The sequence below is a fragment of the Ambystoma mexicanum genome, chromosome 13, assembly GCF_040938575.1.
Source record: "Ambystoma mexicanum isolate Mex_15411 chromosome 13, UKY_AmexF1_1, whole genome shotgun sequence".
In the NCBI taxonomy this organism is placed as follows: Eukaryota; Metazoa; Chordata; class Amphibia; order Caudata; family Ambystomatidae; genus Ambystoma; species Ambystoma mexicanum.
This window is the reverse complement of record NC_090938.1, coordinates 545,031,656-545,057,342: the sequence shown is the minus strand read 5'-3', so window position 1 is coordinate 545,057,342 and position 25,687 is coordinate 545,031,656. Positions and strand designations below refer to the sequence as shown.

The window sequence follows — 25,687 nt, the reverse complement described above, 5'->3', positions numbered from 1 at the left end:
AATACTTTCTGTAGTAATATTAACTCGGGGTAGAAATCTACACTGTTGTAGTTTTTATACAATGTTATTCCGGTTTGTAATGTTAAGAATGCATGTATTATGTGTATCAATTTAAATGTGATTTTTCTTAATGGTTGAAAGGTTTTTAATAAACAAATCAATAAAATAAAACTATCTTTAAAAAGAGGAGAGCTTTGTAAAGAATATGTCAATTCATGCAGTTGGGGATTTAGGGCCATAACAAGGGAACAATGACTTGCATCCTCTACTACCTGTTATGGGTGATCGTTTGGAAGTCAGACAATATTCTTCCCAGCGATTGTAATTTTTTTCCAAGAAAATTAATTGGGTGGAGATGCTCCTTGGAGAGAAAATTGGCTACGTTGCTCAGGATTTAATAATTAATTAATCACCATCCATTTATCCTTACAAGAGCTACCTTTTGAAACAATCAATAAAGCATTAAGGCAAGATCAGTTTCTCAAGATCAGTGCTCATCAAGAAAGTGAGTCACTCTTGTGATTTGGGGAAAGAAGCTGTTCTTTCTTTCCCTGTGAATAAAAACTGCTGCATACCGGCCAGACCATCCAGTCTCCATCACTCATTCTACTTGCTTGGAGCATAGCATTCCCATTTATGAACTGTCATTCACAGACTTGGCTGGCACAGTGATGACGGGAGACAACGAGAGCATACTGGGCAACAACACTCCACACCAGCATGCACGGAAAAAGAGCAGTAACTTGTTCTCAAATGACGTCCTCCCACAATGCTCCGTCAGCATGCCACAGTGGATGATGTTTGACAGATTCCATGGCAAACCCCCTCACATGCGCTTACTCGCAATAAACAACAATGACATCTATTAAACCACAAAAATAGGTTCTTGAGATTTCAGAAAATTAAAAAGAAACTTGAAGAACATAAAACAGACCCGCCTGCGCCCCTATACCCAGACCAGGACACTGCTGCTCCTATATGTGGTTTTTGATCAGTGTCACTGGTGTAAATATCACAGTGTATATTGGTCTCCCACAACACCCTCACCACCAGTGTGTGTTTGCTGCAACATGACTAGGAACAAGGTTTTTCCAAGAACATACACTCTTCCTTCCCTATTATAACACCCTCTTTCTTAATCGTGGTTTACTGCACAGCGTTTTTCATGCCATACTTCATCAATAGGTGACATTTAGGCAGATCTATTTGAAATGGCAGGCTGCTCATTAAACATTACCGACAAATCTTGCAGGTGGTACAACAAAAAGACAGACCGTTTGGAGTGAGCAAAGGTGGAAGACAGAGCAAAGCTGCAACATTGTATGACATTCCATTTTAAGTCTTTGCCACCAGACAACAAAAAATCAGTTCTCAGACATAAATGAGGCTCCACCCCCTCCAAAGCATGCAAGAAGAAGGGTGTCTGTACATCATTGTCTAGGCAGTCACAAAACCTGCATAAACAATGCCACAGCCATGGTAAAGGCTCCTAGGGCACTTTGTCTACACAGCTGACAGTGATGAGCATGTTCAAGTTCTATTAGACAAGACGCCCAAACGTGCTTAATTCGTAAGTCATGATGCACATTTCCAAACATAGCAAGTGTTTCTTGCATCTTTTCAAAGGAATATGCAGAAGCGAGCAGCCAGTACATTTTCCTAAGTCTAAACTGCTAAGCTTTGTGATTGTGTGTTTTTTCACAATTCACAGCGAGGTACTTGGCTCTGCATAGCCCTACAGGGATCTGCAACCTGTCACTCTCCAGATGTTTTGGACTACATCTCCCATGATCCTTCACCATTATCTATGCTGGCTAGGGCTGATGTGAGTTGTCACCTAACATTTGACGAGTCAAAGCTTGCAGACCCTTGCATTCAATCAAGATCCTTATGCACGTCTCTCAGTCTAGGCAACTGAAACCATGGTTTGAGTGTTGAGGTGCTGAGCCCAGCGTATGTAACATTGTCTATGCAGCCGAGGCTCTGGAATGTATTTACAAGCCTAAGCAGCAAAGACAGATGTAGATATGCAAACCCCAAATCAACAAGACAATCCTATGTCTAACCAGTTGAAACCCCTGTGCCCGTTGGCGTTTTACCCATGTACAATTGGTCAAAGTAACCAGATGTCATCCATGCCTAATGCCTAGTATGGCAAGGATTTACTTTATACAGTCTGTTCTTGATGGTAATGGGCACCAAGATCTTGCAAGTAGTGGTGTCTCTGCCAGGAGGTTAAGAATTCCTCCCCAAGCAGCAACGAATGCCCATGTTTTACAGCCCATGCAATGACCGATGGCTGGTCCTGAGAGGCTCAATGGTCACAGTGCAGTAATTCGTGGCCACTGTCTTCTCATGCCAGAAGGTGGTACTAAAAGTGAACCATGTAATTGCACGCAGGCACCCCTCCTCGCCTCACCCATCCCACCCCCAAAAAAAGAAAAAAGCTCATGCTGCATGTCTTGCTACGCCTAGCAGAAGGGGGGGACAGTGGGTTTTAGGAACCGGCAGTTTCAAATATGCAGAAAAGTAAAGTGGTAGCACCTCCTCCTCCAAAGTGCTGTCAACCCATATCATAGTTACCAGGATCGGAAAATGAATATGGCTTTTTGGACCCAAAAAAAAAAAAAAGAAAAAGGCAAAGGAGCAAAAAGAAAACACCCTCCCCTAATCCTAAGTGCTGAGAAGGCTCTTCAGTCAGTGCAACACACGGAAGGCACTTGTACATGTGCAGTTGAAGGATCCAGATGTACCCAGACTACACAAAACAGTGAGTGCTGTGCAAGGTCCCCTGTCGCACATAGCTATATCTCCAATGCTACAAAGAGAGGAATGGTATGCTACGGTCGCCAAACACAGCCACTGCCCAAGGCCCAAAGTCTGCTTTTGACGATCAATGGCCAGAGAAGATCACAGCTCCAAACAGCTGATCGTCTTGTCGCTGGAAGTGTCTTCTTGTATGGAAGTGTGCCTTGGGCCAACGTAGACCGTGATGATAGGTCCCATGGAGGTAGTGATGCGATTTAAACATACACAGGCATTGATTGGATTAGGCCTGCTCATGGTTTAGTGCACACTTAAAGAAGGTGTATATTTCAAACTGCTCTATGTGATCTCCCAGCAGCAATCTCTGTACGGGCTATGAATACTACTGGGTCTGGATAGAGCGTGCTGCATGACCCATTGGCTGCAGATGAGGCTCCATGCAAATTTTTACTGAATAGGACTGGATGCTCATTCTTGTGGTTCACACTCAAGAACCTGGTGCAGGCTCTTGCACAACGCTTCAGGTGTTGCCAGATGTTCATGCCTCCGAATGAAGCATTCAGATCCCGTCACTGGATCAAATGTGGCATATGCCTCTGAATGACAAGATGACCAAGCTGCAGTCCCGATGATTTACAAGGCTGCATGTGTGGGTACATAGGCTGACTGCTGAGCGATGCAGAAGACCCCGCCACCTGCAGCCTTTGATGGCCTATTTATTTGTACAATACTCCAGCCTCTAGGTGACTCACATGAAACTGCATCTCAATGCATGTGGGGGGCAGTGATCGTGGGCAACAGTCCATGGCTAATACTTGTGTGCAAATGCTCCTACTTCAGAGTGCTGCATGACGACCACCGAATGGCTCGATTGAGTGTGTGCTGCATTAGGCTGGTTGAAGCAGCCTCTGGGTTGTAAAAGGATGCATTGTCCCCAGGCTCTTGATGGTCTTAACTTGAATACAAGGATCAGGTCCCAGATTTTTATCTTGCATAAAGGGGCACAGTCACTATCTCTCATAGTCAAATAGAACATCGGCTGTACCAAAATATCAGAATGCCCAAATCGCTGGCTCAAAATGTTGCAGAGTTCATGTCTCTTAACGTAGCACGCGATTCCATCAGTCTTAAGGTTACACGAAGCTTCATCAGTGACTATAGGGCCTGCAGCCAGATGTTATAAAGACTGTGGCACATGGTTGGGAAACCCAGCATCTGGAAAACATACTTGCATTCACCAACCCTCCTTGATGTTTAACAGGGTTCCACATAGACTGGGGTGCACCATCTTCTGGATGGTGAAAGAGGACTCACTCCGATTTGTGATGTTGCAGAGGGCTACAGATGTGGTGGGCACTGCAAGACTCCATATGTGGCCTAATGATCATGCCTTTGGGTGATGCAGGAAAACCATTTGCAGGCTCTTGTAACTGAAATGCAGGGGTCGCCGGCGAGCACGAGAACTTCACAGGTTCCGTAGCTTCCTCTCCTGGTTCAGTTTTTGGAAGAAGGTCTTGCCAAACTCGTAGCTGCTGATCATGATCGCACAGGCAGGGGCCACCTTAATAACACGTGGTAGAAACCCTGCAAGAAAAGATGGGACCAAATTAACACTTAGCCACCTCACATTAGGAAGCAGACAAGAACTCTGCCAAATGAGAATTCCAAGGATGCCGGAGCATCTCCTCCTAGCAAAGTCAACCTCTATTGAACAACTGCTCTTACAGAACGCAATGCCGCCAAATGTTAAGATGCACATTAGCTGGAAGTGCTAATTAACAGCCTCCCACAATCGGTAGCAGTTATTTACAGTGTATGCCTCAGCACAGGACACCGCCTAACTGCAATTATACTGTAATACACAGTGGGTGGGTGGGTGCCACTTATTGCATACAAGTTTCCCAACAAGAGCCACCATGTCATGTGGTCTGTGAAATCACTTTACATTTGATATAAAGTAATAGGGGGGGGGGGGGGGGGAGGGGGGGTTGGGTGTCAGGGGTGTCCCTTGAGGATTAAGATAAAATGCATTTTATTGGGAATCAGATTTGCACAGACATCACGAGCAGTAGCTACTAGGATATGGTTATAAAAAGAGAATACGTACTTATTAAGAGTAGTCCTTTGAATGTTGTGCAGAGGTGTAACCGCACTGTAAACCTATTAAATAGTCTGTCACTGGCTTTAGAGTCCATTCGCCATCAACTGCAGTCCAGTTTGGGCAGTGCAAAACAAAACAGTCTAAGAAGACCTTCAAAAAGGCAAACCCTATCATTTACCTGCAAAGAGCCCACGGGTCCCAGACTCAGCCTGAATCTTCCGCATTAACAGCCAGGTAGAAGAGTGTGAGTTGCGGGCAGATGCTGTGGTGGAAAAACACATATTTGCGTTAACAGAAATCAAAGGGATCAGGTGAACTATACGGTTTCACCTTTTATGTATACCCGGGATGGGCATGATTCTACAACCCTATACAAAGTAACCCAGGCATGAAGGGAAATGCATCATTACTTTCATAGTCGGGGGGGACGGGACCCCCCACCCCCCCCACACCCCCCTCACCACCCCCCACACACACACACACACACCTACCTTTCACCTTCATCAACCTCATAAATCTTACCAACTTGCTGTAACTGCAAAAGCGCAATTCAATCAACACCCGCATGATAGCCCCTCGTTCTCTTCTACCATGTCAATATTTAATGGGTGAAGCAGCACCTTTCCGGGCTCCAGGAGAACCGCTCCCACTTTGTGCATGGGCATATGACAAACCAAATAGCACTAGGCAGTAAATCCATATTAGTCACTAAAATGTATCAGACCATTACCATATTTCTGAGGGAAAAAAACACCCCACCAAGTGGTGCATGTCGGTGTGCATCTAGAACAAAAAATAATGACAGACAGTGCTCTTTGCAGGTAAGCAGTAAATTCCCTGCAATTACGTATTTTTCTGGGTTCCACTTAAAGCAGGTAAAACCACCAGCTTGTCTTAATTAATTTATGGATACATTTAAATAATAATTGCACAAGCTTTTTTGGTTAATTCGGCTTTATTTTGAATGGATATTTCTCTTGTTTAAACCGGTTCCACAATCCTGCTCATGCGTGGAGATATTCACGTGTTGAATAATAATGTCACACTAGAGTCACAAAAGGAGTGGACTATGACCAGAAAATTATTGTTGCGGCTCATTGTTGGCCAATATTGTGTACCGTGTGTGGCTAGACAACAGGAGGAACTGTCCAAAGTTAGTAAATGGAAGGTGCTGAATGACACTGGTTGCTGGACTACAGGCCACACACATCTTGTCAACCCGTTCACCACCACGGCTCCCCAACACCGCCCAAACATTCCAAATCATTCTCTTGTCACTGCTAGTTTTCAAAATACCTTTCACTATAAGTGGGGGGTGTTAGTAATACTAGCCCCTCCTCAGGCCATTATCAAATGGTAACAAATCCCTTGGCCATTGTTAAACACTCATACTTTGCTGTAGCCCAACTTGGGCTGTTAGGGAGAATTCTCAGAAATGTGCCAATTCCGCTTCTACCTTAGAGAACCACCAGCTCTTTTACTTCTCTTTAGACTTTTTATCCTGGAGAGTGTGAGACCTTGTTCCCATTCTCTCATGGACTTTTCACTGATTTGAACATATTCTCTTGAAGTCTGACAAACTCCACGGGCATCATCGTTTTACCTCCAATGAAGTGGCACAGGGAAGTCCTTCAGATTTCCCAAAGGTTTCATTCAATACCTTCTCTTGGTTAAACTACTGTTTCCAAGAGTAGTGACGTGCAACTGACTTCACTTACATCTAACTTTCTAGACCAAGCACACACTACCTTACAAAAGGATTACTTAGTATCCCCTTTGTCTAGTTTCTCATGTAACATTTTTAGGTTACCCGTTCTACAATTAATGGCTGGTGGCAGTGGTTTACTTTTTCCTACCATTGTGCGTTTCTACTGCGGGCTGCAATGGCAGCTGCATAAAAGCACCCATGGGTGCCCATTTTGTCAAAATGGCCTGATCTTTTTTTTCACCATTTCTTGTTGGAAAGGTTCTTCTTGAGATTTACTCAAGATGCTAAACCAGGTTTGGTCCCTTTGTTCGTTTTGTCTCATCTTTGGCAGGATTCACTGGTGAAGCCCGCCCCTGGCTCCAGCGTGAAAGCGAGGGAAAGAGTGAAAGGGCAGGAAGCGAGGGAGGTGCCCGAAACTCCCTGTGCTTAGTCTCTTTGGTTACAGGAATGCACCCAAAGGTGATTGGCTGGCTGGCTGGCTGTCCTTGGAGGACAGCCACCCTGCTGTTTGAGTGACAGCTAGGCTGCAAATGAATGGGAGACACTTGCATAAAAAGGCAAGGTCTTTTGCGAGGAAGGCAGAGTCGACTATTGGACTAAGGAATCCAAATAAGAACTTGGAAGAGACACTTGCTGTAACACCTACACGGTCGGTTTGCCCAGTGAAGCCCTGCTGCCGTGCAGTAGCTCCAAATTCACCTCGACTAGAGAAGACCTGCAAAGGACAACTTCTCCCCTTGGGTTGGTGGGACCAATCGACACAAGACGGACTCATCTGGAAATCCTCTCGAAGCTGGCTGTACTTCCATTGCTGCTGCAGGAACCGAGTGCCAGGGAGAGGAACACCAGAATCGAGTGCATTGCTACTCCCTCAAAGCAGGACTAATTAAGAGAACTCAGAGTGCTGGACCCCAGAAGCAAGGAAAGCCCACAAGGTATCCGAGAACAACAGTGGTGCTATTCGCGAGAAGCTGAAACCATGAAGTGCCGCTGATCTGAAAATTGCCAATTGCTGCTGCCGACCTTCAAACCGTAGTGCAGGCGTCCCCAGACGACCTCCCTCTTGTCCCCACGATGGAGGCCCAGGAAAAACAGGGTCTGCCATACTACAACAGGAACAGAAGCCAGCTGGAACCAATTTCTTCAGACCTAAGGTACTGTAAACTAAGGGATACTTAGCACTTGCTGTGTGGTCTGCTTGCTCTCAGTTGAGACTTGCATTTACTACCTTTTGTAAAGTTGCTTACAGCTCTGCCTTTCACAAGCCTCCCAGCTTATGGCCCAACAGGGATTTCTTTTTCAACAAAAACTGTCTATAACATTGTGCAAGACTGTTTACTTCCCCTCAAGAATAACTTCAGCTCCCCTAGACTTGGCTCAATTGACATTGGCTGTCCTGCCTCCCCGATAAGACTCTTCTAACCTCCGACTGTGTTTTGATCTGTCCCTCCCAAAAATAAAAAAAGTCAGATACCTTACTTGTATAGCTCGGAAAGGGTTCATCTACATTGGGGGGGGGGGGGTCAAAAGCACTTACCTGTTTGAGAAACCTGTTAACCATTGTTTCTTCCTCTAACCATTTCCTTTTTGACACCAAACTTAGTATTGCTCTAAATGTATAAATGTACCAGTGATATAATGTACACAGTGCCCTCAGGATGTAGGAAGTGTCTGTGTGCCATCCCAACAGAGTATCTACTGATTTATTGAAACAGTGTGTATTTAAGAAGTATATTTCAGTGTTAAAGGCTTATTCAAACTGACTGTTAAAATAATTGTTTAATCAAGAAACCTTGAGCGTAAGTTGTATTTGGGTACTTGTCACTGTGAAACTCTATGTTGCAACTCTACAGCTCACACTGACCCCTCTTGAGAAACGCCTGTCCGCTCAGCCACTCTACCGCTTATACCAAAGGTTGGGTTAACTATTGCCAAGAGGACAAGGCTGGTGCAGTCTCCCACAGGGTACTGCATACAATCTTGCCTAACATGAGCCAAGGGTAATTACCACTTAGTAGTGGAATGTGGCATTATTGTTGAAGTGATGTTGTAGAAAAGATAAGCCTATGCTTACTTCGCTGCTCACCTCTCAAAGTCTCCAGGTCTCCCAAAGCGATTTGCCGTTGTGTTTTCACCACATCAAAGGGAAGGGTGAGAACTGCAGCAATCTGAAAAGGAGAAACAATGCTCTGTGACACATGCACCAAGTTTCAGAATTGGTAGCATCACGTTGCCTAAACCCAAGCCATTCTCAACAATGCTCAAATAAAGGACTTCGTATAGCTGTTGCCAAGCAACACTGATTAACTCCCAACGAGCTGAACAGCAAAGTGAAGAATTTTCAAAGCAGCTGGAAATATTTCACTGTACACTTCGCTTTTATTTTTAGACATTGTCAATTAAGTGAGAGTTCCCTGTACACTGCAGCAGGGATTAGAAAGATGCAGCTTTACAAAACAATGGCCATAGAGCAGACTCATGGCAAAATCTGGAGCAGCACTGATGCAGAATCACAATATTTTACACAAACCCAATCAGATCAAGGATCTCTCTGCAGAACAATGTGCTCCCAGCGAGTCACAATATGCCACAGTACCCTTTAAATAGATGGCATGGTCAAATCATTAAAATCCCATTAGAACTTATTTACATACTCAACCTAAGAGAAATGCACTTACCCCCAAGGTGACTGGTGACAAAATATTTACTAGTGCTTTTTGTAAAATGGTGCATGTCGTCATAAGCACACTTCATATTTGCCACAATGCTGTCAAGCATGCACCATGAAACCTGTATTTGCCATTTGCAACAAAGTGGGTTTGCAGTAAGTCAAAAAAGTTTATGTCCCCATACTCGCCAGCAAGGCCAAGAATCATGCAAATGGTACTCAGCTTGCATAAAAACTACAATGCTAGTGGGCTAGTAGATTTTGCAAGCCCTGCAGTAGCACCCATTCACATCTAGTGTCCCCGGAGAGGCTCTCCCCCCAGCCCCATCTCTTGATGCATTGTATTTTATTTGTACATTTGTAAAGCAGCGCACAAAGCCAGTGGGCATCAAGGCGCTGGTTGCAGAGAGTAAAAGGGAGGGCAGGCGGGGGAGAGCAACATTCGAAAGTTGATGGGAGAAGGGCACACACAAATAAAAGTGGGTGCATTAGACAGGTGAGGAATGTCAGTTGTACAAAGTTGTTTTGAGGTTCTTCCTGAAGCAGTTGTATGAAGGTTCCCATCGCAGGTGGTAGTGGGGGCACCTTCCACAGAGCGGAAGCTTGCACCCCCCCTGCTTGGTGTAGTGAGGCGATTAGTATAGGCTGATCTTACTGGCCTTGTCACTGAGTACTTCTTGATTTTCTGGGACAGGTAAGGAGGGGCGTCATTCAACAGGCATCGATGGATTATGGATGGAATCTTGAAGTGGATTTGGTCCTTGACAGGGAGCCAATGGGCAGATTTTCTGACTTGCGAGTTGTGTTCCTGTATGCCAATGTCAAGGGCAAACCCAGAGGGCATTGTTTTGTATGACCTGTAGCTTGTGCGAGTTCTTTTCAGTGGTTCTGCATAGGAGAGAGTTACAGTAGTCAAGTTTGGGAATGTATGTGCTCCTGGGTGAGAGGAAGTGTTTGCTGACATTAATAAGCTTAGGGGCGTAACCCAAAGAAGCCACAATATGATTGACGAGTCAAAGTTAGTGCAGAGTCCAGGTAAACACCTGGAGTGTTGATAGCGGCACCTACTGGGATTGTATGGCGTTCAATGGTGTAGGCTTGGTCTAGTTTTGAGAGAGCTGGGCCAATAAGGGGGGGGGGGGGGGGTTCGGTTGGTCATGGAGACAAAGACTGTGTGCGGCCACCCATGATTGAATGGCTACATAGATGATATTCTGAGCAAGTCAGATGAGTGATCTTTGGTGAGAGGAATGAGGATTTGTGAGTCATCCACACAGTTTGTATATGCTACACAAAGGGAGTCCAAGTGGTCAAAGAACGGCTTGGTGTACACACGTTGTAGAGTGTAGGGGGAACACAAGAGCCTTGGGGTACACCGCATGTGATGGGTGTAGGGGTGGCAGCAGCAAGACCCAGGAACTTCTGTCAGCCAGAAAGGAGGCACCCACTTGGCTGCTTCCGCTGAGGAATGGGCCAAGGCAGTGAGGATCCGACACATGATTTCATGGTCCACAGCAGAAAGGTCAAGTAATAGTAGTAATGAAAAATTGCGATGTTGTTGGCTTAGTCAAGCTGATTCTTTGTGTCTAGGAGGGCAGTACCATGCTGAGGGTAGAAACCAGATTGTTGAGTGCTTAATATGTGGTGTAGCTCCAGGAATGCCTGGATTTGCAAGTAGGCCACTCTGTCCATCATTTTCGGGAGGTAAGGGACAGTTGTTACAGGTTGGTAATTGGTCGGGACAGTCGGGTCCAGTGTAGGTTTATTGAAAAGGGATGAAATCCAGGATTCTTTCAAGGCCGAGGGGAAGTGCATAGGATGAATTAATGACAGCAGCGTTGAGGTGGGGAGTAGATGACTACTGCACTCCCAAGTCCACATGTATGGGACAGTGGCCACAGGAAGTAGATTGGAACGACGTGGAAAGTAGATTGGGACAGAGCATTCTGTGCAGTAGTGTTAAAGTGCATGTGCCACATAGGGCCTCAATGCACACACACCCAGTACCAAACCAAATGTCCTTTTCCTCCTGTTAATTAATTATTAAAGGAGAAGAAGGATGATGGGTGGCATGTGACAAATGACAGCGCATTAAGAGTACAGTAGTCACTGCAGTGAGTAACTTAAGCCCACATCTGGTCCTCCATACTCAAGGACATTCGAGAACAAAAAAGCAACAGGTCAATTGAAAACATACAAAAAGGTACCCTTCAATAAATACAGGGCATTAATCAACCAAAGATTGTGTCAGGTTTCACATCATCTCAGGCGCTCAGACCAATACATTAAAAAAGGCATGGGTGCATAGTACATTTTGCAGCCCTACAAATGCCTTCCTGTGGAAACTCTAAAAACCATCAACTCTGCTTCAGATAGATAAAATAACAAACAGCTTCCAACAATGGTGGGACTTCATTGTCCCCACTTAAATGTGAGGTTTAGTGAGAAAGGAGGTAGGAGAGCTTCTGGACTTAAGAGTCCTAATTTTATGGCCTTTAAAAGTGCATGCCTGGTAGAGTGGCATAGCTGGCTGCGCAGTATTAAACCTTAAAGTGTCTCAAAACATTTGTTGATATGGGTCAGAGCACCTGTTCCTCAGATGCCAGAAACAGTCTCATGGTCCGATGAAGGCCTTGTAAACAGGAGAGGTGCAGCACTGTCACAGCTCGACAGAAAACCTTTGCTAGGAAATTGTCTCACAGGTACTCCAACTCATTTACCTCACTCTGTATAGCATGTCCAATATGGCACTGTGCCATCTTGCATTTGGGCCACTGCATCGCCATGATCAACACGTTAAGGAAATCTAGTTCTCTGAAGCCAATCATTCCACACACAATCTTTACATATGTCAACAAGTACAGCAACTGAGAAAAATAACTAGGCTATGAGAGACTGAGGGAACTGGGAATACATGGATTAGAGAGGAACTGGTTAAATCATGTTGATCCCAACACCACTAAATTAGATGTTTGGAATATTACTCCCACCCCCCCAGCCCTCCACCCCCCCGCCCATCCCTCTGAGCAGACATGTCAAAGTCCCCTAGAACGCTCATTTTCATGACTCAAAAGTTTTTGTACTAAAGAAACGACAATGTTCATATGACAAGTGACATTTCTCCACTAGAAGGCAGTGAGGCAAAAAGTAACGTTGCATGCTGTTAGGTAAGATTTTCATATTTGTGATAATGATTTCTGACCTGTGTCAACCCCAGAACTTTGTTTGGACTTGGTAACCATTTTCCCCCTAGTGCCTTGGTGAAAGGGACTCTCCCCCCCTCCCCAGTCTCACCCAATCTTTTACTCTTTATGTCCCTCCATAGTGTATGGTTGGTGTTACAGTTTCCTATAACTTTTGGGCTTAGGGTGGGTTTTCCCCTTTGGGCTTCCTTGTTAAATTCTCTTTAATGTACTTGGGTGAACTACTGTTCCCAAGGGGTAAAGAGGGATTTTCATACCTCTATACATTTCATATAGTGAGCCAGCCCACCGCACATTATGTGGAGTACTGAGGTTATACAACGTATCCCCTTGCTTAGTTACCTGTAGCATTTTATGTTTTACTTGAATGGCTGGGGTCAGTGGTTCTGACTTGTTAGTCCTATTACTCGTAGGCGTTAAATCAGACTCGGTAATGCAGCTAAGAGCCACAATTCTGCTAAAATGGTGGGCTCCTTTTTTCGCCATTTCTTGTAGTTGGAGGTCTTCCCCTTCGATTCTAGGTGAGAACGCCCTCCGTGGGAGTTTTGTCTTCGGTGGGAATCCTTTGTATCCCACGCCCAGGCTCCAGTGTCCGAATAGGTAGGAAGCGAGGGAGGCGTCCAAAACTCTGCAGTCCTTTGTCTTTCACTTGCCTGAAAGGAAAACAGTCTCAAAGGGAGCAGGAGGTCAGCTGTCCTTATTGGACAGCCAGACCACCCCTTTCTGTAAACTGCAGGGAGAGATTGCTGAGGTTGTGCTGCAGTTCCTGATAAATACTGCGAACCTGAAAGCTGCTGACAAGACGATCACTGAAGCTGAAACCGAAGAGGAAGATGACGAAAAGACTGCTGTACCAATTTCCAGCAACCAGAGAGCCTGCTGTAACCCTTCCTTCATATCAACCCGGGGGTCCCGAACGCTGAGACTTTTAGACCTGCCTTTTGAGCCATGCCACGGCATGCTGCAACCTTGCTGGGCTGCAATACACTGGGACCTCGAGCCATTGTGCAGTGCATGGTCTTGAGAATCAGTCTGAAACTTGGGTGGCCTCCTCCTGGCTCTCCAGAGACACAATTTGAAGCCCTAAAGTTCCCTCGCCAGAGTGCAGGACTGAGAGAGAATACGAGTGGCCATATTCATCCTTCTGGCTGCTGTAAAAAAAAAATCTAAACAGCTGCAAGAAAGCATAACGAGTCAGTTGCTGGGAGCCTCTTCTGACAACTGCTCCAATCCAGTTGTTTCGTCTCCAGACCAAGAACCCAGGTAACCGGTCCTGTGCTGCTGCATCCTAAAGACATCCACTCTTAAGCTCTTCTTTTCTTCTAAGGTACAGTGTGGGCTTGAGTATTACTTACCTTAAATCTGGTATGCATCCTGTGAGGCTGAATTGGTGATTCGTGTGGTTGGGAGTTTGCCCAGGCCGAATGCTGACACACATATGGTAGCATTCCCTGAACACTAACTCAATTCTGAAAGTGAATACATACTTGTTTAAGAAGATTTCCTATGGAACTTTGAATTTCCTGCAACTCCCGAATAGCGGACAGGCAGTCAGAGAAGAGATGGCAGAAGGGAGCCTGAAATGAGCCGAGTGTCGTTGTCTGCACAGCAGTGAAAGTTGGGGGCAATGCGGTGGGCAAGAAGTGCCAGGTATTGGTTGAACAGCCAAGGAGAGAGAGGCAAGACCACTGGGGAACACCACAGGTAGAGATAGAGAGAAAGGACCCAAGTTGGACCTGGGAGGGTCGACCGGAGAGGAAAGAGGTCAGCCAAGCCAGGGCCTGATCAGTGATACCCAAGTTATCACAGACAGTTGAGCAGGATGGCATGGTTAACCATTGTTAAACTGTTCAATAATGGCACTCCAGAGTCAGCAATAATGTTGAGAGCTTTATTCATGACTACATCTAGGAGAATGGCCCCCAGCAATGGACCACAGTGTCTGCTTCTCTCTTAGTCCACTCCACTCTCCTGTTTGGAATATGGAACCCTTACTGAATAACCACAGCAAAGGTTCCCTTGTAACTAGGATACACAATACAAAGTGTAAATATGATGCACATGAAAAGGGATGCAGAGATGCCAATAGACACCTCCCTTTCTTTCACACAGGGAAATGAAAAGAAAATAATAATATGACAATATATATACATGTACAACCAATAAGAACTTGAGCAACCCATAAGAATATAATGCAAGTGGTTGGAATGACAAAACTGTTAAGATGACTCAATTACCGGAGGAGGTAATATTAAATTACATTGGAACCATTAACATTCTTGCAAAGTGCTATCCTCTTTGTTCCAAACATCACCTCCTTTGACAAGAACGGAAGATCCCAAATCCTTCACAACCTGCTTAGGCTGGGAAAACAATGAAGCACCTTTGCATACTGGTAGGTAGTTTAATCTTAATCCAGTCACATTCCTCCAGTTTGAACTCTCTACAGGCATTCTTCTAGTCATACCGTTCCTTGGATTTGACACCAGACTCAAATAGTCTCCCTCTCACCTTTTCCAAATCTATTACTACCAATTTGGATTTTCCCATCCACCCAGGACACGTGTGAGTTGGGTTTCCTTCCTCCTAGCACCTCGAAAGGGGACACCCCCATTACACTGTGCGGTGCCAATCTGTACTGAAATGTCCTTTCCATTATGGTCCTTATCCAATCACCCCCAGTGGCCACAGCAATTCTAATGGCGTCCATGAGAGTGCGATTGAAGCGTTCTACGTACCCATTGGTTTGGGGAGGATACAACGAGGTATTTACCTGCTCTATGCCATGGCTACTCAAAAACTCTTTAAAGTCCTTGGAAACCAATTGAGAACCATTATCCGACAAACACTTCCTGGGGAAACCTTCCTTCCAAAACAATTGCTCCATATATTTAATGATGCCACTGCTGGAAATATCTGAGTATAAATACCTCAGGCCATTTAGAAAGTAAATCCATGACAACCAAAACATAAGTATCTCTCCCCCCTCTGATATTAAAAATGACCTAACAAATCCAAGGCAACCTCATCCCACAGAACCATGGGTGTCTTCCTCACGGTCATGGGCACTTTCTGTACTCTGAGTCCCTTGTTCCCTTCAATGCAATCACTACAACCATTGACTAGTTCCTCTGTGTCTCTGTCCACACTAGGCCACCAAAACTCTAACCAAACCTTTGTTTCTGGCCAATCCCAAGTGCCCAACAGGAGCTAGATCTATTATTAACTTCCTCATCTTGAGGGGTACCACCATCTGATGACCCCTATGTAAATACCCCTTATCAATCCAGAGTTCTTCTATAACCTTGGCAAAACCACCTAAATCACCAAGGTCAACACTCTCTGGTACAAATTATCCTCGGAACATGCATTGTCCCACTCATCTTTCTTCACCGATTCATGAACCTGAAATATTTCAACATCACTTCCACGACTCACACAACTCTCTTTAGTAACACTTCTCTCTGCACTGATCTGGATAATGCATCAGCAACTACATTGGTTTCACCACTGATGTTAAATTGTAATCCCTGTAAAGAATTCACCCACTTCATGATGCGCCTGGAGACTCCCTCCAAACCACCTTTGGTGAATATTCCTATCAAAGGCTTATGGTCCGTGCATAATGTGAATTCTCTACCCCACAGATATCTTTTAAATTTTTCCACTCCCCAAACACAAGCCAAAGCTTCTTTTTCCACTACTGAATATCTGTTCTCAGGTCCTTTGAGAGATCTAGATGCAAATCTTTTTGGGATGTTGTTCCAGGTTTTTGGGGCTAAGTGGTAGTAGGAGGTGCCTCCAGGTTTTTTCTTAAGGTATGGTTTAAGTTCCAGGCAGATTTCGTTGCTTGATCGGAGGGGTCTCGTTGGTTTGTAGATTGTTATTTTCTTTTGTAGGAATTCTGCTCCTTGTCCGCCGATTGCTCTGTGCGTTATGCACATTGTTTTGAAGGTGATGCAAGGTTTTACTGGGGGCCAGTGTAGTGTTTTTAGGGCAGGAGCGATGTGGTCTCTTCTGGATAATTTGAGGAGTAGTCTTGCTGCTGCATTTTGGATCTGTTGTAGTTTCTTCAGGAGGTATTCTGGTAATCCGAGGTAGAGGATGTTTGCATAGTCGATTCTTGACATGAGGGCGACGATGAGTGTTTTGTGCGTGAAGGAGAGGAAAGGTAGAATTCTTCTTGCCGTGTAGAGGAGGAAAAAGCATTTATTCACGGTTGGATTTATTCATGGTTGCTAAGGTTCGGGTGTTGTCCAATAGGACTCCCAGATTTTTCCCAGAAAAGAAAAAGCACAGAGACCATATGGAGAGTGCATCGGTCAGGCGAGGGAACGACAAAGAAGAGGTCAATGAGTGTTTGCCTGGTGAGGCACTGGTACGGTATCAGCGATAGGGAAGCCTGGGTTGGAAACCAGGATGTCCTTTTTAACTTCTTCCTACCAGATTTAGTGGGGAGAGCAGGACAGTTGATAGAGAAGCAGTTGGAAAAGATAGGAGAAGCAGTTGGAAAAGATAGGAGACAGAGCAACACAGAGTAGCTAGGGAGGAAAGGGGATGGGGAGGGAGAACACTAGGGAAGGACAGAGGGGCACAAGCAGACAAGACAAATCAAGACAATGGTAAACAATTGAACAAGGCGACAGGAGCGCAGACAATAATAAAACATTTTGCTAGAGCAATGTTTTGCTAAGGCGGCAAAACTAACGAACAGCACTACTTTCAGAATGCTAATTTAAATACCGGGGGAGAAAACAAATAAAACGCACCCAAGTCTGAGAGACCTGTACAATGCAATTTAAATACTTAAATGTCACAGCGCATATCAAAGCGTGAAACAGGCTAAACAATCACAGTATTAATCTAGAGTAGGGAAGGTTGCTATGTGGCAGGGTAGTCAGGGTAGAATGAAGGCTAGATTCATTACCTGGACCACTCCTACCTTACTAGTCGCTGCTGGTTGACGGCTGGCAACTTGCTTCCCCTGCTGACACTAACTGGAGCCACCTATGTGAGATGTGCCCTTTTCCTTGGGGCCCTTAGCCGCAGGGGCTGCCCTGGAAATGTCAGTGAAGAGCAGCGATCCAACCAATCAAGGGAGGAGCGCAGGCTGAGAGGCGGAAAGGAAAGAGGAGCAGCGACACTGCACACAGGGACTGGGGGTCCCTAAAATGAAATTAACCCAAGATCACAAGCACATCCACTCACCTGGGCAAGCCAAGGGGAAAGAGCCGCACACATACAACACCAGCGCCTAGGCCAGGCCGGAGACAAGCACACCAATCACGGGAGAAAGGAGGGAAGGGTGGCATGTGCGGAAGGGAAAGGGGAGCAGCAATGCTGCACGCATGGCCTTGGGAGGGGGGTGGTGGGGGGTCTCTAATATGAAATTAGCCCAAGACAACGAGGGTCCACCAAGCACATCCACTCACTTGAGCAAGCCAAGGGGAAAGAGCCTCACACACGGAACGCTAGCACCTAGACCAGGCGGAGGGCGGGCAGGGAGGGGAGAGTGTGGTAGGGAAAGAGGAGCAGCAACGCTGCATGCAGGGCTTGGGGGTGGGGCTCTAAAAATGAAATTCGCCCAAGATCACAAGGGTACACCAAGCTCATCCACTCACATGGGCAAGCCAAGGGGAAAGAGTTTACCAGACTCCAAACAGTAAGAAACGAAAAATTCCTAGTCAGAAAAAACATGGAGTGAGAAAGGTCCCACTCAGTGAAAAAAGCCCAGAGTCGGGGTCTCTAAAGTTAAACGGAATTGGCACAGAAATGATTTTCCCCTAACATGCAGTAATTCAGTTGTCCCCACAGGATCAGTGGGAAGGAGCGCCAGTCTGTTCCTCCTGGTCCTCTTAGAGAGGAAGGACTTTGCTATCAGATTTAGTAGAGCACCAAAAGGATGCTGGTGTAAAGCTCAAGTCCGTCCTCAAGTAGCAAAAAGTGCAGGAATCATGTTTGAGCTGTAGACAAGTTGAGCGAGTAAAGGGCCGGAGATCTGCCTCGTGAGGCAGTGAGTAAACGCACCCAATTACAACCCTTCTGGTGTTAGTCTTCGTTGACGTGGAGGTCTGCATTTTGGGGATTGGTTGAACTCTACACAGTACAAGTGGGCTATGGTTTTTAGCACCCACTGGTCCGTGGTTATTCCCTCCCATGCTTTCAGGAATGATGTTAGCCGGCCCCCGACCGGAGAGGGGATCTGAATCTTCGAGTCATTTAGAGCCTGAGGCAGGAGAACCTCAGGAGGGGAGGGAGGAACGATGGGGGGTAGGGGGGGGGAAATCGGGTTCCTGCCACTTCCCTTACCACGCCGCTGTCCCCTTTGAGGGTACGGGGTATTGCAAGTATTGGTTCCCTGTGGAGAGTCCCAGTTGTTTCCTGAAGGGTATTGTTGATGAGTGGAGCGTTGGCCACGAAAAAACCTTCAGTTTCCAAATCCTCGCCTTGTGGAAGGGCCGAGTAATTTGGTCCAAACTCTTTAGGGTTTCATGTTCTTTTTTCGCGGTCTCCAACGGCTTATGGACCGCCTTTCCAACCAAGTTGGATTCCTCCACAGGTTTGTTTATAAAATACGCTTGTGTTTCAGGTTTAAACCCAGAATTTTAAAGCCACGCATCTTTTGAGGAGAATGCCCTGAGCGAGGGCTCGGCTATCTGTCTCAGCAGAAACCAAAGTGTTCTTTAAAATACTTTGGTTAACTTGCCTACCTTCAGAGACTGTGGTAAGTAGGCGGGTCCGTAGAGGTTCTTGAGTCTCTTGTAGGCCTTCTTGTATTAAAGCCCATTGCGCATCTGCGTAACTGGCAAATAGAGTGGTATTATTGGCGATACGCGGAGTACGCTGCCGCTGTGGTAACCCTCTTACCCAGGTAATAAAGCCTTTTCCCTTCTTTGTCAGGGGGAGCCTCACCTGTTGATAAAGGAACCCCTGCTCTTTTCCTTGTGGACTACCAAAGAATCTGGGGTGGAATGACCTCTAATATATAGAGGGTCTGATGGAGAAGGGCTGAAGAGTTTTTCAATTCTTGGGTTTACACCGCTTATAAGAGCCGGTGTAGACAAAGATGGAGCAAGGCGTTTTTTAAATTGAATTGATTAGAGGGATGGCTTGGCGGCTTCTCTTTGAGTATATCCAACGAAGTCGGCTTCAGGTGCTGCCTCTTCAGTGGGAATTTTAAAGTGATCAGCTGCTTTACATAACATTAAATGTTAGTTGATCATCAATAAGAGAGGGATTTCTTGTAGGGGTGTTCTGAGGAGAGTCCAAGGCCAGAATATCTGGGTCTTGTGGCTCTGCCAAGGTTGAGGGTCACCAACATCTGGGTCCTGGCCCCAGCCTTCAATAGGTTCATCTCCAATGGGCTCATGTTCCTCCTCGTTATAGAAAGGATTCTCCTGTACCTTAACTGGTAGAAGGTCTTCTTCAGTAAGGTCATAATTATATATGTCCTCTTCTAAACAGGGGGTCAAAAAGCCTTGGGAATTTAGATCTAGGGTTAGCAGGGCTTTCCACCCTTGGCCTTCTCGGTGTAGGTTGTTCTGCACGTGAAACAAACTTGTCCAGCCTTTCCATGCAGTCCTCAAACTTTTCCCCTAGTCCAGACTGACAGTCTAAAACAGTTTAGCGGTGGAAAGGCGTCTCTCTCAGTCTTCCGTCAAAAAAGTGTCCTTAGCACTCTTCCGCCGAAAAACATTGCGCTCTGAGCCTTAGTGTCGAAGAAAGTCCTTCCTCTCCCCCAGAGAAGTCCTCTGGCGGGATCAATGAAGGTGGGGTATATCTGTGCCCTTCTCTCGACTTCTGAACGCTATCCTTAGATCTCAGCATATCTTTGGGTCTTTCTGAGACTTTCGGGGAGAGTCCCTAGCCTGCCGTTTATGGGAATCCGCTGCCACAATGCTTGCCAGACTGACCTCGACGTCCTCACCAGTCGGGAGGCACATAGGTACATCTGATGATTGTAAGGGAGTCTGTTTCGGCAGAATTGGGGCCTTGCCCCCATCAGCCACCTTTTCTGGCAGTGCCGTAACTTTCAGCGGTGGTTAAGGCCTCGACTGGAGTCCTTTGTTTGTCGTCGCCATACGCTTTCCTGTGATGCATGTCGACGGAACTATGTATTTTGGGGGTAGCGCCCTTTGTCTTGGATTGGCCAGTTGCTAGGCACGCATGCAGCTGCGGGGAGGGCTGCTGATCTCGTCGATCGGCAGGTATCGCACGAATTACCAGAGCACCCGTTGGCGCCAAAGTCTTTTTCATGGTAGTCGAAGTAAGGCTAGGGGTTGTGTACTTGGTGTCATGCATGTGTCTGTCTTTGTCACCGCGTTGCGACTTCCCCATAGCAGAGCTTACGCTGTGCTTATCGGGGCCGGGGACAGACAATGCGGAACGTGACCGTTCCGTTGAAAGGTCAACCTCCGGTTCGGAGGCCCGATAGTCACTCTCGCCGTCGTCACATTCGGTGGTAGCGGCAGTGGGAGAAGTCCCATCCTTGGACATACCGTAGGCCACCCACCGTTTTACACTATGCTCCTTCAAAGTTTCGGGGCGGCGGAGCTTACAGACCGCACACCCTTCCTCTTCATGAGCGAGCAGCAAGCACCGGTTACACGGTCTGTGCTTATCCTTCCATGGGAATTTGCTCTTACAAATAGGGCTAAATCTAAATGGAGTCCTCTCCATAGCTGAGGTTACACAGCGTGACTAAGACCAACTGGGAAAGGGGGAAGAAAGGGAAAGGCATTTTCAGTTTGAAAAGAAATGTCCACCCAACCCCACTCTCCCTACTTTATAGGCCGGCAGAAGGCCCGGCCACATGGTTGGCAACGCCGACAGGATAACCTTCTCTCGAATCTCGCAGGTCTTTGGCGGAAACTGGAACAGCCATCGAGACAAGGGACAGAAGGGGCATTATTAAATATCTTTATAGAATAATTCGACCAAAGGTCGTTGGACAATAGCAATGTCCTTTACAAAAAGTTATCTGGGCAGAAAAAAAACAAACTGAGGGACCCCGACACACAAGGGATCTTGGGTACACTACACGTTACGTAGGGATAGTGTTACAGGCACGCCCATGTCGACGTCCCCTTTCGATTCTCAAAAGACAAGATGCAATAATCCGCCGTTACCACTGGATGTCAGACTACGCACAGCATGTGATTCTAAGCTGATTGACAAACGTTAGACATTTATTTTTCACAGAATAAAGCAATTTGGAGTACCGCATACTCAAAATGGCAGGGCCATTTTAATTTTTCACCCGGTCCTTGGTTTATTAATTTGTCAAGCGCACCGGACCTTTAGGTAACTTAGTTTGGCCTTCTTCCTGCCTGATCAGATAAGGAAAACATACAAGGAATGCACCTTCACTCAATCTCGTGGATTCCTGGGCAAAATGAGGGTGCATGCAACCTTGCATGAATGGCCTGGTCCATATTCCAGCCAAGAGACACCTGTTGCTGGGAAGATGTGGGGTTTGCAGCGGTCAACAAACAGGCAGCACTTACCAGCTTGAATGGTATAGATACATTCCTATTCTGTCGTCCACTAGCTTTGGAAGGGGTAGATTACCAGTCCTCAGGCAGTAGAAGAAAGGGGACTCCAGACCCTCGCTCCACTGCCAATGGCCAAGTAAGGAAGCTACTTTATACCTAAGGACTTCACGCACAAAGCGCAGACAATTTACATAGGGGTGCGGGAAGAGATTTAAAGGAAACTGACCCCTAGAATCTGAGTTTCAAATGCAGCGACAACCCAGCACAGGAAATAGTGGCTTACCGTGGATGAAGTTGCTGAAGGATCAAAGGCTGCAGACTCAGGACTTACAACTAATGTTTAAGTTAGGCTCCTGCCTCTGGACAAGCTGCTCGATTTTGGTTCCAGCAGCAAAGGAGGAGCAGCTGTTGGTGTGAACCAGGACATTGTCGACAAGTCCTCTGGAAGAGGTCAGTCAGGCTTTCTAGTAGGCCCTTCCGCATGGTACAAAAACCCCAGCAGAGTACAGAGCTTTGCAAACAGCATCAGAGCTTCCAGCGACAAAGCTGGAATGTGCCCATGCAATGGAGCAGTCCAGTACCAGGCAGGTGCAGGCCATATGCAGACCGGGGTCCTACACAGACCTTCGAAAAGTGATGGGGAGGACTGGTTGGTCCCATCGGCCAAATGGAGGAATGCATCAGGTTCTTGTTTTCACCACTCGATTTGAAGGCAGTGTGGTACACAGTGGTTGGCCTATTCAATGCTGGTCGCATCAGTACTCCTCCTTCACATGAACTACTTTTAGCTTGTGGCTGACAATTGCCTCTGCTTTTATCCAGGGACAAGGGACCTTTAAACTGATGGAGTCCATCCAATCGGACAGCCTAGAGCCTCCCATTCTGCTCAGCCACAGGGCATACTCTCGTTTAAGTTTGGATTGGGACCAGGGAGCCCTCCAAACCCAGTACTGGACTATCAAAGTACATGCCGTTATTTCACAATGTCCAACAAGAAGGAAGACGGCCAACAAAGACAACGGCACAACGAACAGGGCTTGTGCTATGAAGACTCATTTTGATTATTGGGTACTCAAAAAGCAATAGCTATAAAACAAATAATATTAAAAAGCTTTAGCAAAGCCAACAGTTTGGGCTTTTGCATAGGCCTTTACCAGAGACTTCCATGAAAAGGAACAAATCTGGCCATAAAATGGCAATAGTTGGACAATGGCGAGTGCCTGAGCATACGATAGGGAACGGAGCCCAGCAAAAGACGAACACATAAGGGTAAGCATTAGCAAAGCCAAGTAGAATTATAACAGTTCTCAGTTTATTTTATTTATATAGTGTGCCTGACCCAGAGGTATTTGGGCACTTTTAGGTAAAGGAGGTGGTTACATGATACAGTTATAAAGACAGTTTACAGATACTGAATTCCAATTAAAAAAAATAAAATGAAAAAGCAAGGGTAGGTGGGGCGCATAAGAGGGTATGTGATGCAAAATAGGGAAAGATGTATACATAAGGTAAGGGGGTGTACAAAGAAGTTTCAGTGTAAGCTAAGTGGTGTTAGTTATTGTTCAGTAACCATGTGATGACGTGACGTCTGAATTTTTCAAAGGTTTGAATAGTTCTGATGTCCTGTGGAAGAGGTTCCGTCAGTTCTTTTTAGGTTGTACCTCAGCACCAACAGGCAAGATGTGTTAGTGGATCTTGGGATTCTTGTTGACAATTCCATAGTGAATTTGTATGTGAGATATGGTGGGGCTTGGTGGTTCAAGGCTTTTTAGGTAAGGCAGATAGTTTTTAAGTCCATTTTTTTCCTTGTATGGAAAGCCATTTGTAAAGCTTTCTGGTTTCCGATATGTGCTCTCTTCTGGGTATGTTTAGTGCAGCTCTGAATGCATTATTTTGCAAAACCGGTAGCTAGTCAATTATGGATTTGTTGTCGCTTAATTATAGGCCATTTCAGTAGTCCAGTTTGGACTGTATCAATGCTCTGGCCAGTATGAGGCAGCTGTTCGTAGACAGTAGGGGGTCTACAAGCCTTGAACAGCTTGCTAGTGTAGGCGGTAGCTGAGGCGGTCATATCAACCTGGTTGGTTAGATTGGTGTTGGCATTGAGGTAGAAACTCAGGGTTTTTACATCTTTGGCAATGGGTATGTTGTTCCCATTGATGAGGATGCTATTGTAGTTCGGACTGAGTTTCTGAAGGTTATTAGGTGAGCCGACTAGGAGCAACTCAGTCTTATCATTCAGTGTGTGGCCATCCATGCCTGAATGATGGTGTAGACTTCATTAATCCGACAGACATCTGTGTCGTAGGTGCCTGATAATGTTAGGAGTATCTGGGTGTCATCTGCATAGTTAGTGTAGGTGACACCCAGACGGTCCAATTTGTCGAATAGGGGCTTTGTAAAGATATTGTACGAAGTGGGAAATACACAGGAGCCTTGGGGGACACCACAGGTGACGGGGAAATCAGATCAGGCGTAGCTGTGGGTGAGAAGACCCGCATTGTTCTGTTTGCGAGGAAAGATTGAATCCATGTGACAGCAGAGTTAGAGAAGTGTGCTGCAAATGGAAGGTGATGGCATAAGATTTTATGGTCAACCAGATCAAAGGCTGCTGATTAAGTCTACGAGAAGTAGGATGGCAACTCTACCTTTGTCTTATTTCATCAATCTGGCTTTTAAGGTCAACAAGGGCAGTTTCCGTTCAATGTAGGGGTCTAAAGCCAGATTGACGGGTTCCTAGTAGTTAATTATTCTCTAGATAATCTTGAATTTGCAGGTATGCAACTGAGATTTTCAGTAAAAAAGGGACTGTGGTGATCGGTCTACAATTAGTGGGTATAGACAGATCTAGTGTTTGTTTCTTGAGTAATGAGAACCCAAGATTGTTTCAGGTTACTTGGGACAGAGTTGCTGGCGAATGAAGCATTTCTTAGTTTGGTAATAAATCTCTGGCTGCATCTATTATGATCTGAGCAACTGTCACCTCTACAGTTAGATGGTTTTAGTGATGATATAATTTTTTGTACCTCGGGTATTGATACATGTTGAATTTGAATCCCAAGTTGAGGTGTGCAGTCGAGGGCAGGATTGGGCCGGTGAGAATTGTCAGAGGTAGGTTGGAGGAGTTTGTCAGCATTTTTGGCTTCGAGCCCTGTGATTTTGTTGGAGAGAGCGTTTTGAATGCTAGTGCACCAGGGCTTATCCTTGGTGCAGGTATCTACCGGTGGATCAGGGTTTTCCAGTTCTTTTAGGATGTTGAATAATTCCTTAGTGCTGGATCCTCCCTGGTTTATTCTGACGTTGAAGGTTTTTTTTATGTGGTGGTGATATTGGTTAGGTTCATTTTATTTTCTGTAGAGGGGGTCATTTCCAAAATGTCTCAAGTTTCCTTTTTTCTGTACGTAATAATTTAAGTTTGGGGCTGAACCACAAGTTCAAATGTGCTCTGGGTTTGCCTTTGCGCAGTTTTAGCAGGGCAATGGAGTCTATGGCTTTGGTCATAGAGTCATTGTAGGTATCAACCAAAAGATTCAGGTCATTAGTGGCAGGTAGTGCATTAAGAACGGGGATTACCAGAGGTATTTTAGCCTCAGCAGTGATGCTGCGTGTGTTCCTAGTCGCACAGGGAAGTGCAGCAACGTGTTTCTTAGGCTCTGGGTTGTGACATTGATTTCTAGGGATAGGAGATGATGATCAGTCCATATGAGCAGTGAGGAGTCTTTAAGGGTAATGTTGCAGTTGAGGTCT

At 45.8% G+C, this 25,687-nt stretch overlaps 1 protein-coding gene across 8 annotated transcripts in view; it reads right to left on the bottom strand.

Moving 5' to 3' along the window:
* Positions 1-362: 362 nt before the first annotated feature.
* SLC25A39 (solute carrier family 25 member 39) overlaps positions 363-25,687 on the bottom strand; it is a 109,771-nt gene continuing 84,446 nt past the window's right edge. For 5 of the 8 annotated variants that reach the window (XM_069634288.1, XM_069634290.1, XM_069634289.1 and 2 more), the window contains 3 exons: positions 8,650-8,743; positions 5,046-5,129; positions 363-4,350 (listed from right to left, as the gene is read on the bottom strand). In XM_069634288.1, the coding sequence (XP_069490389.1) occupies positions 4,232-4,350; positions 5,046-5,129; positions 8,650-8,743 (297 nt within the window). In that variant the 3' untranslated portion in view covers positions 363-4,231. The remainder of the gene's footprint in view (positions 4,351-5,045; positions 5,130-8,649; positions 8,744-25,687) is intronic. The other 3 variants (XM_069634291.1, XM_069634292.1, XM_069634293.1) reach the window with 1 other exon arrangement.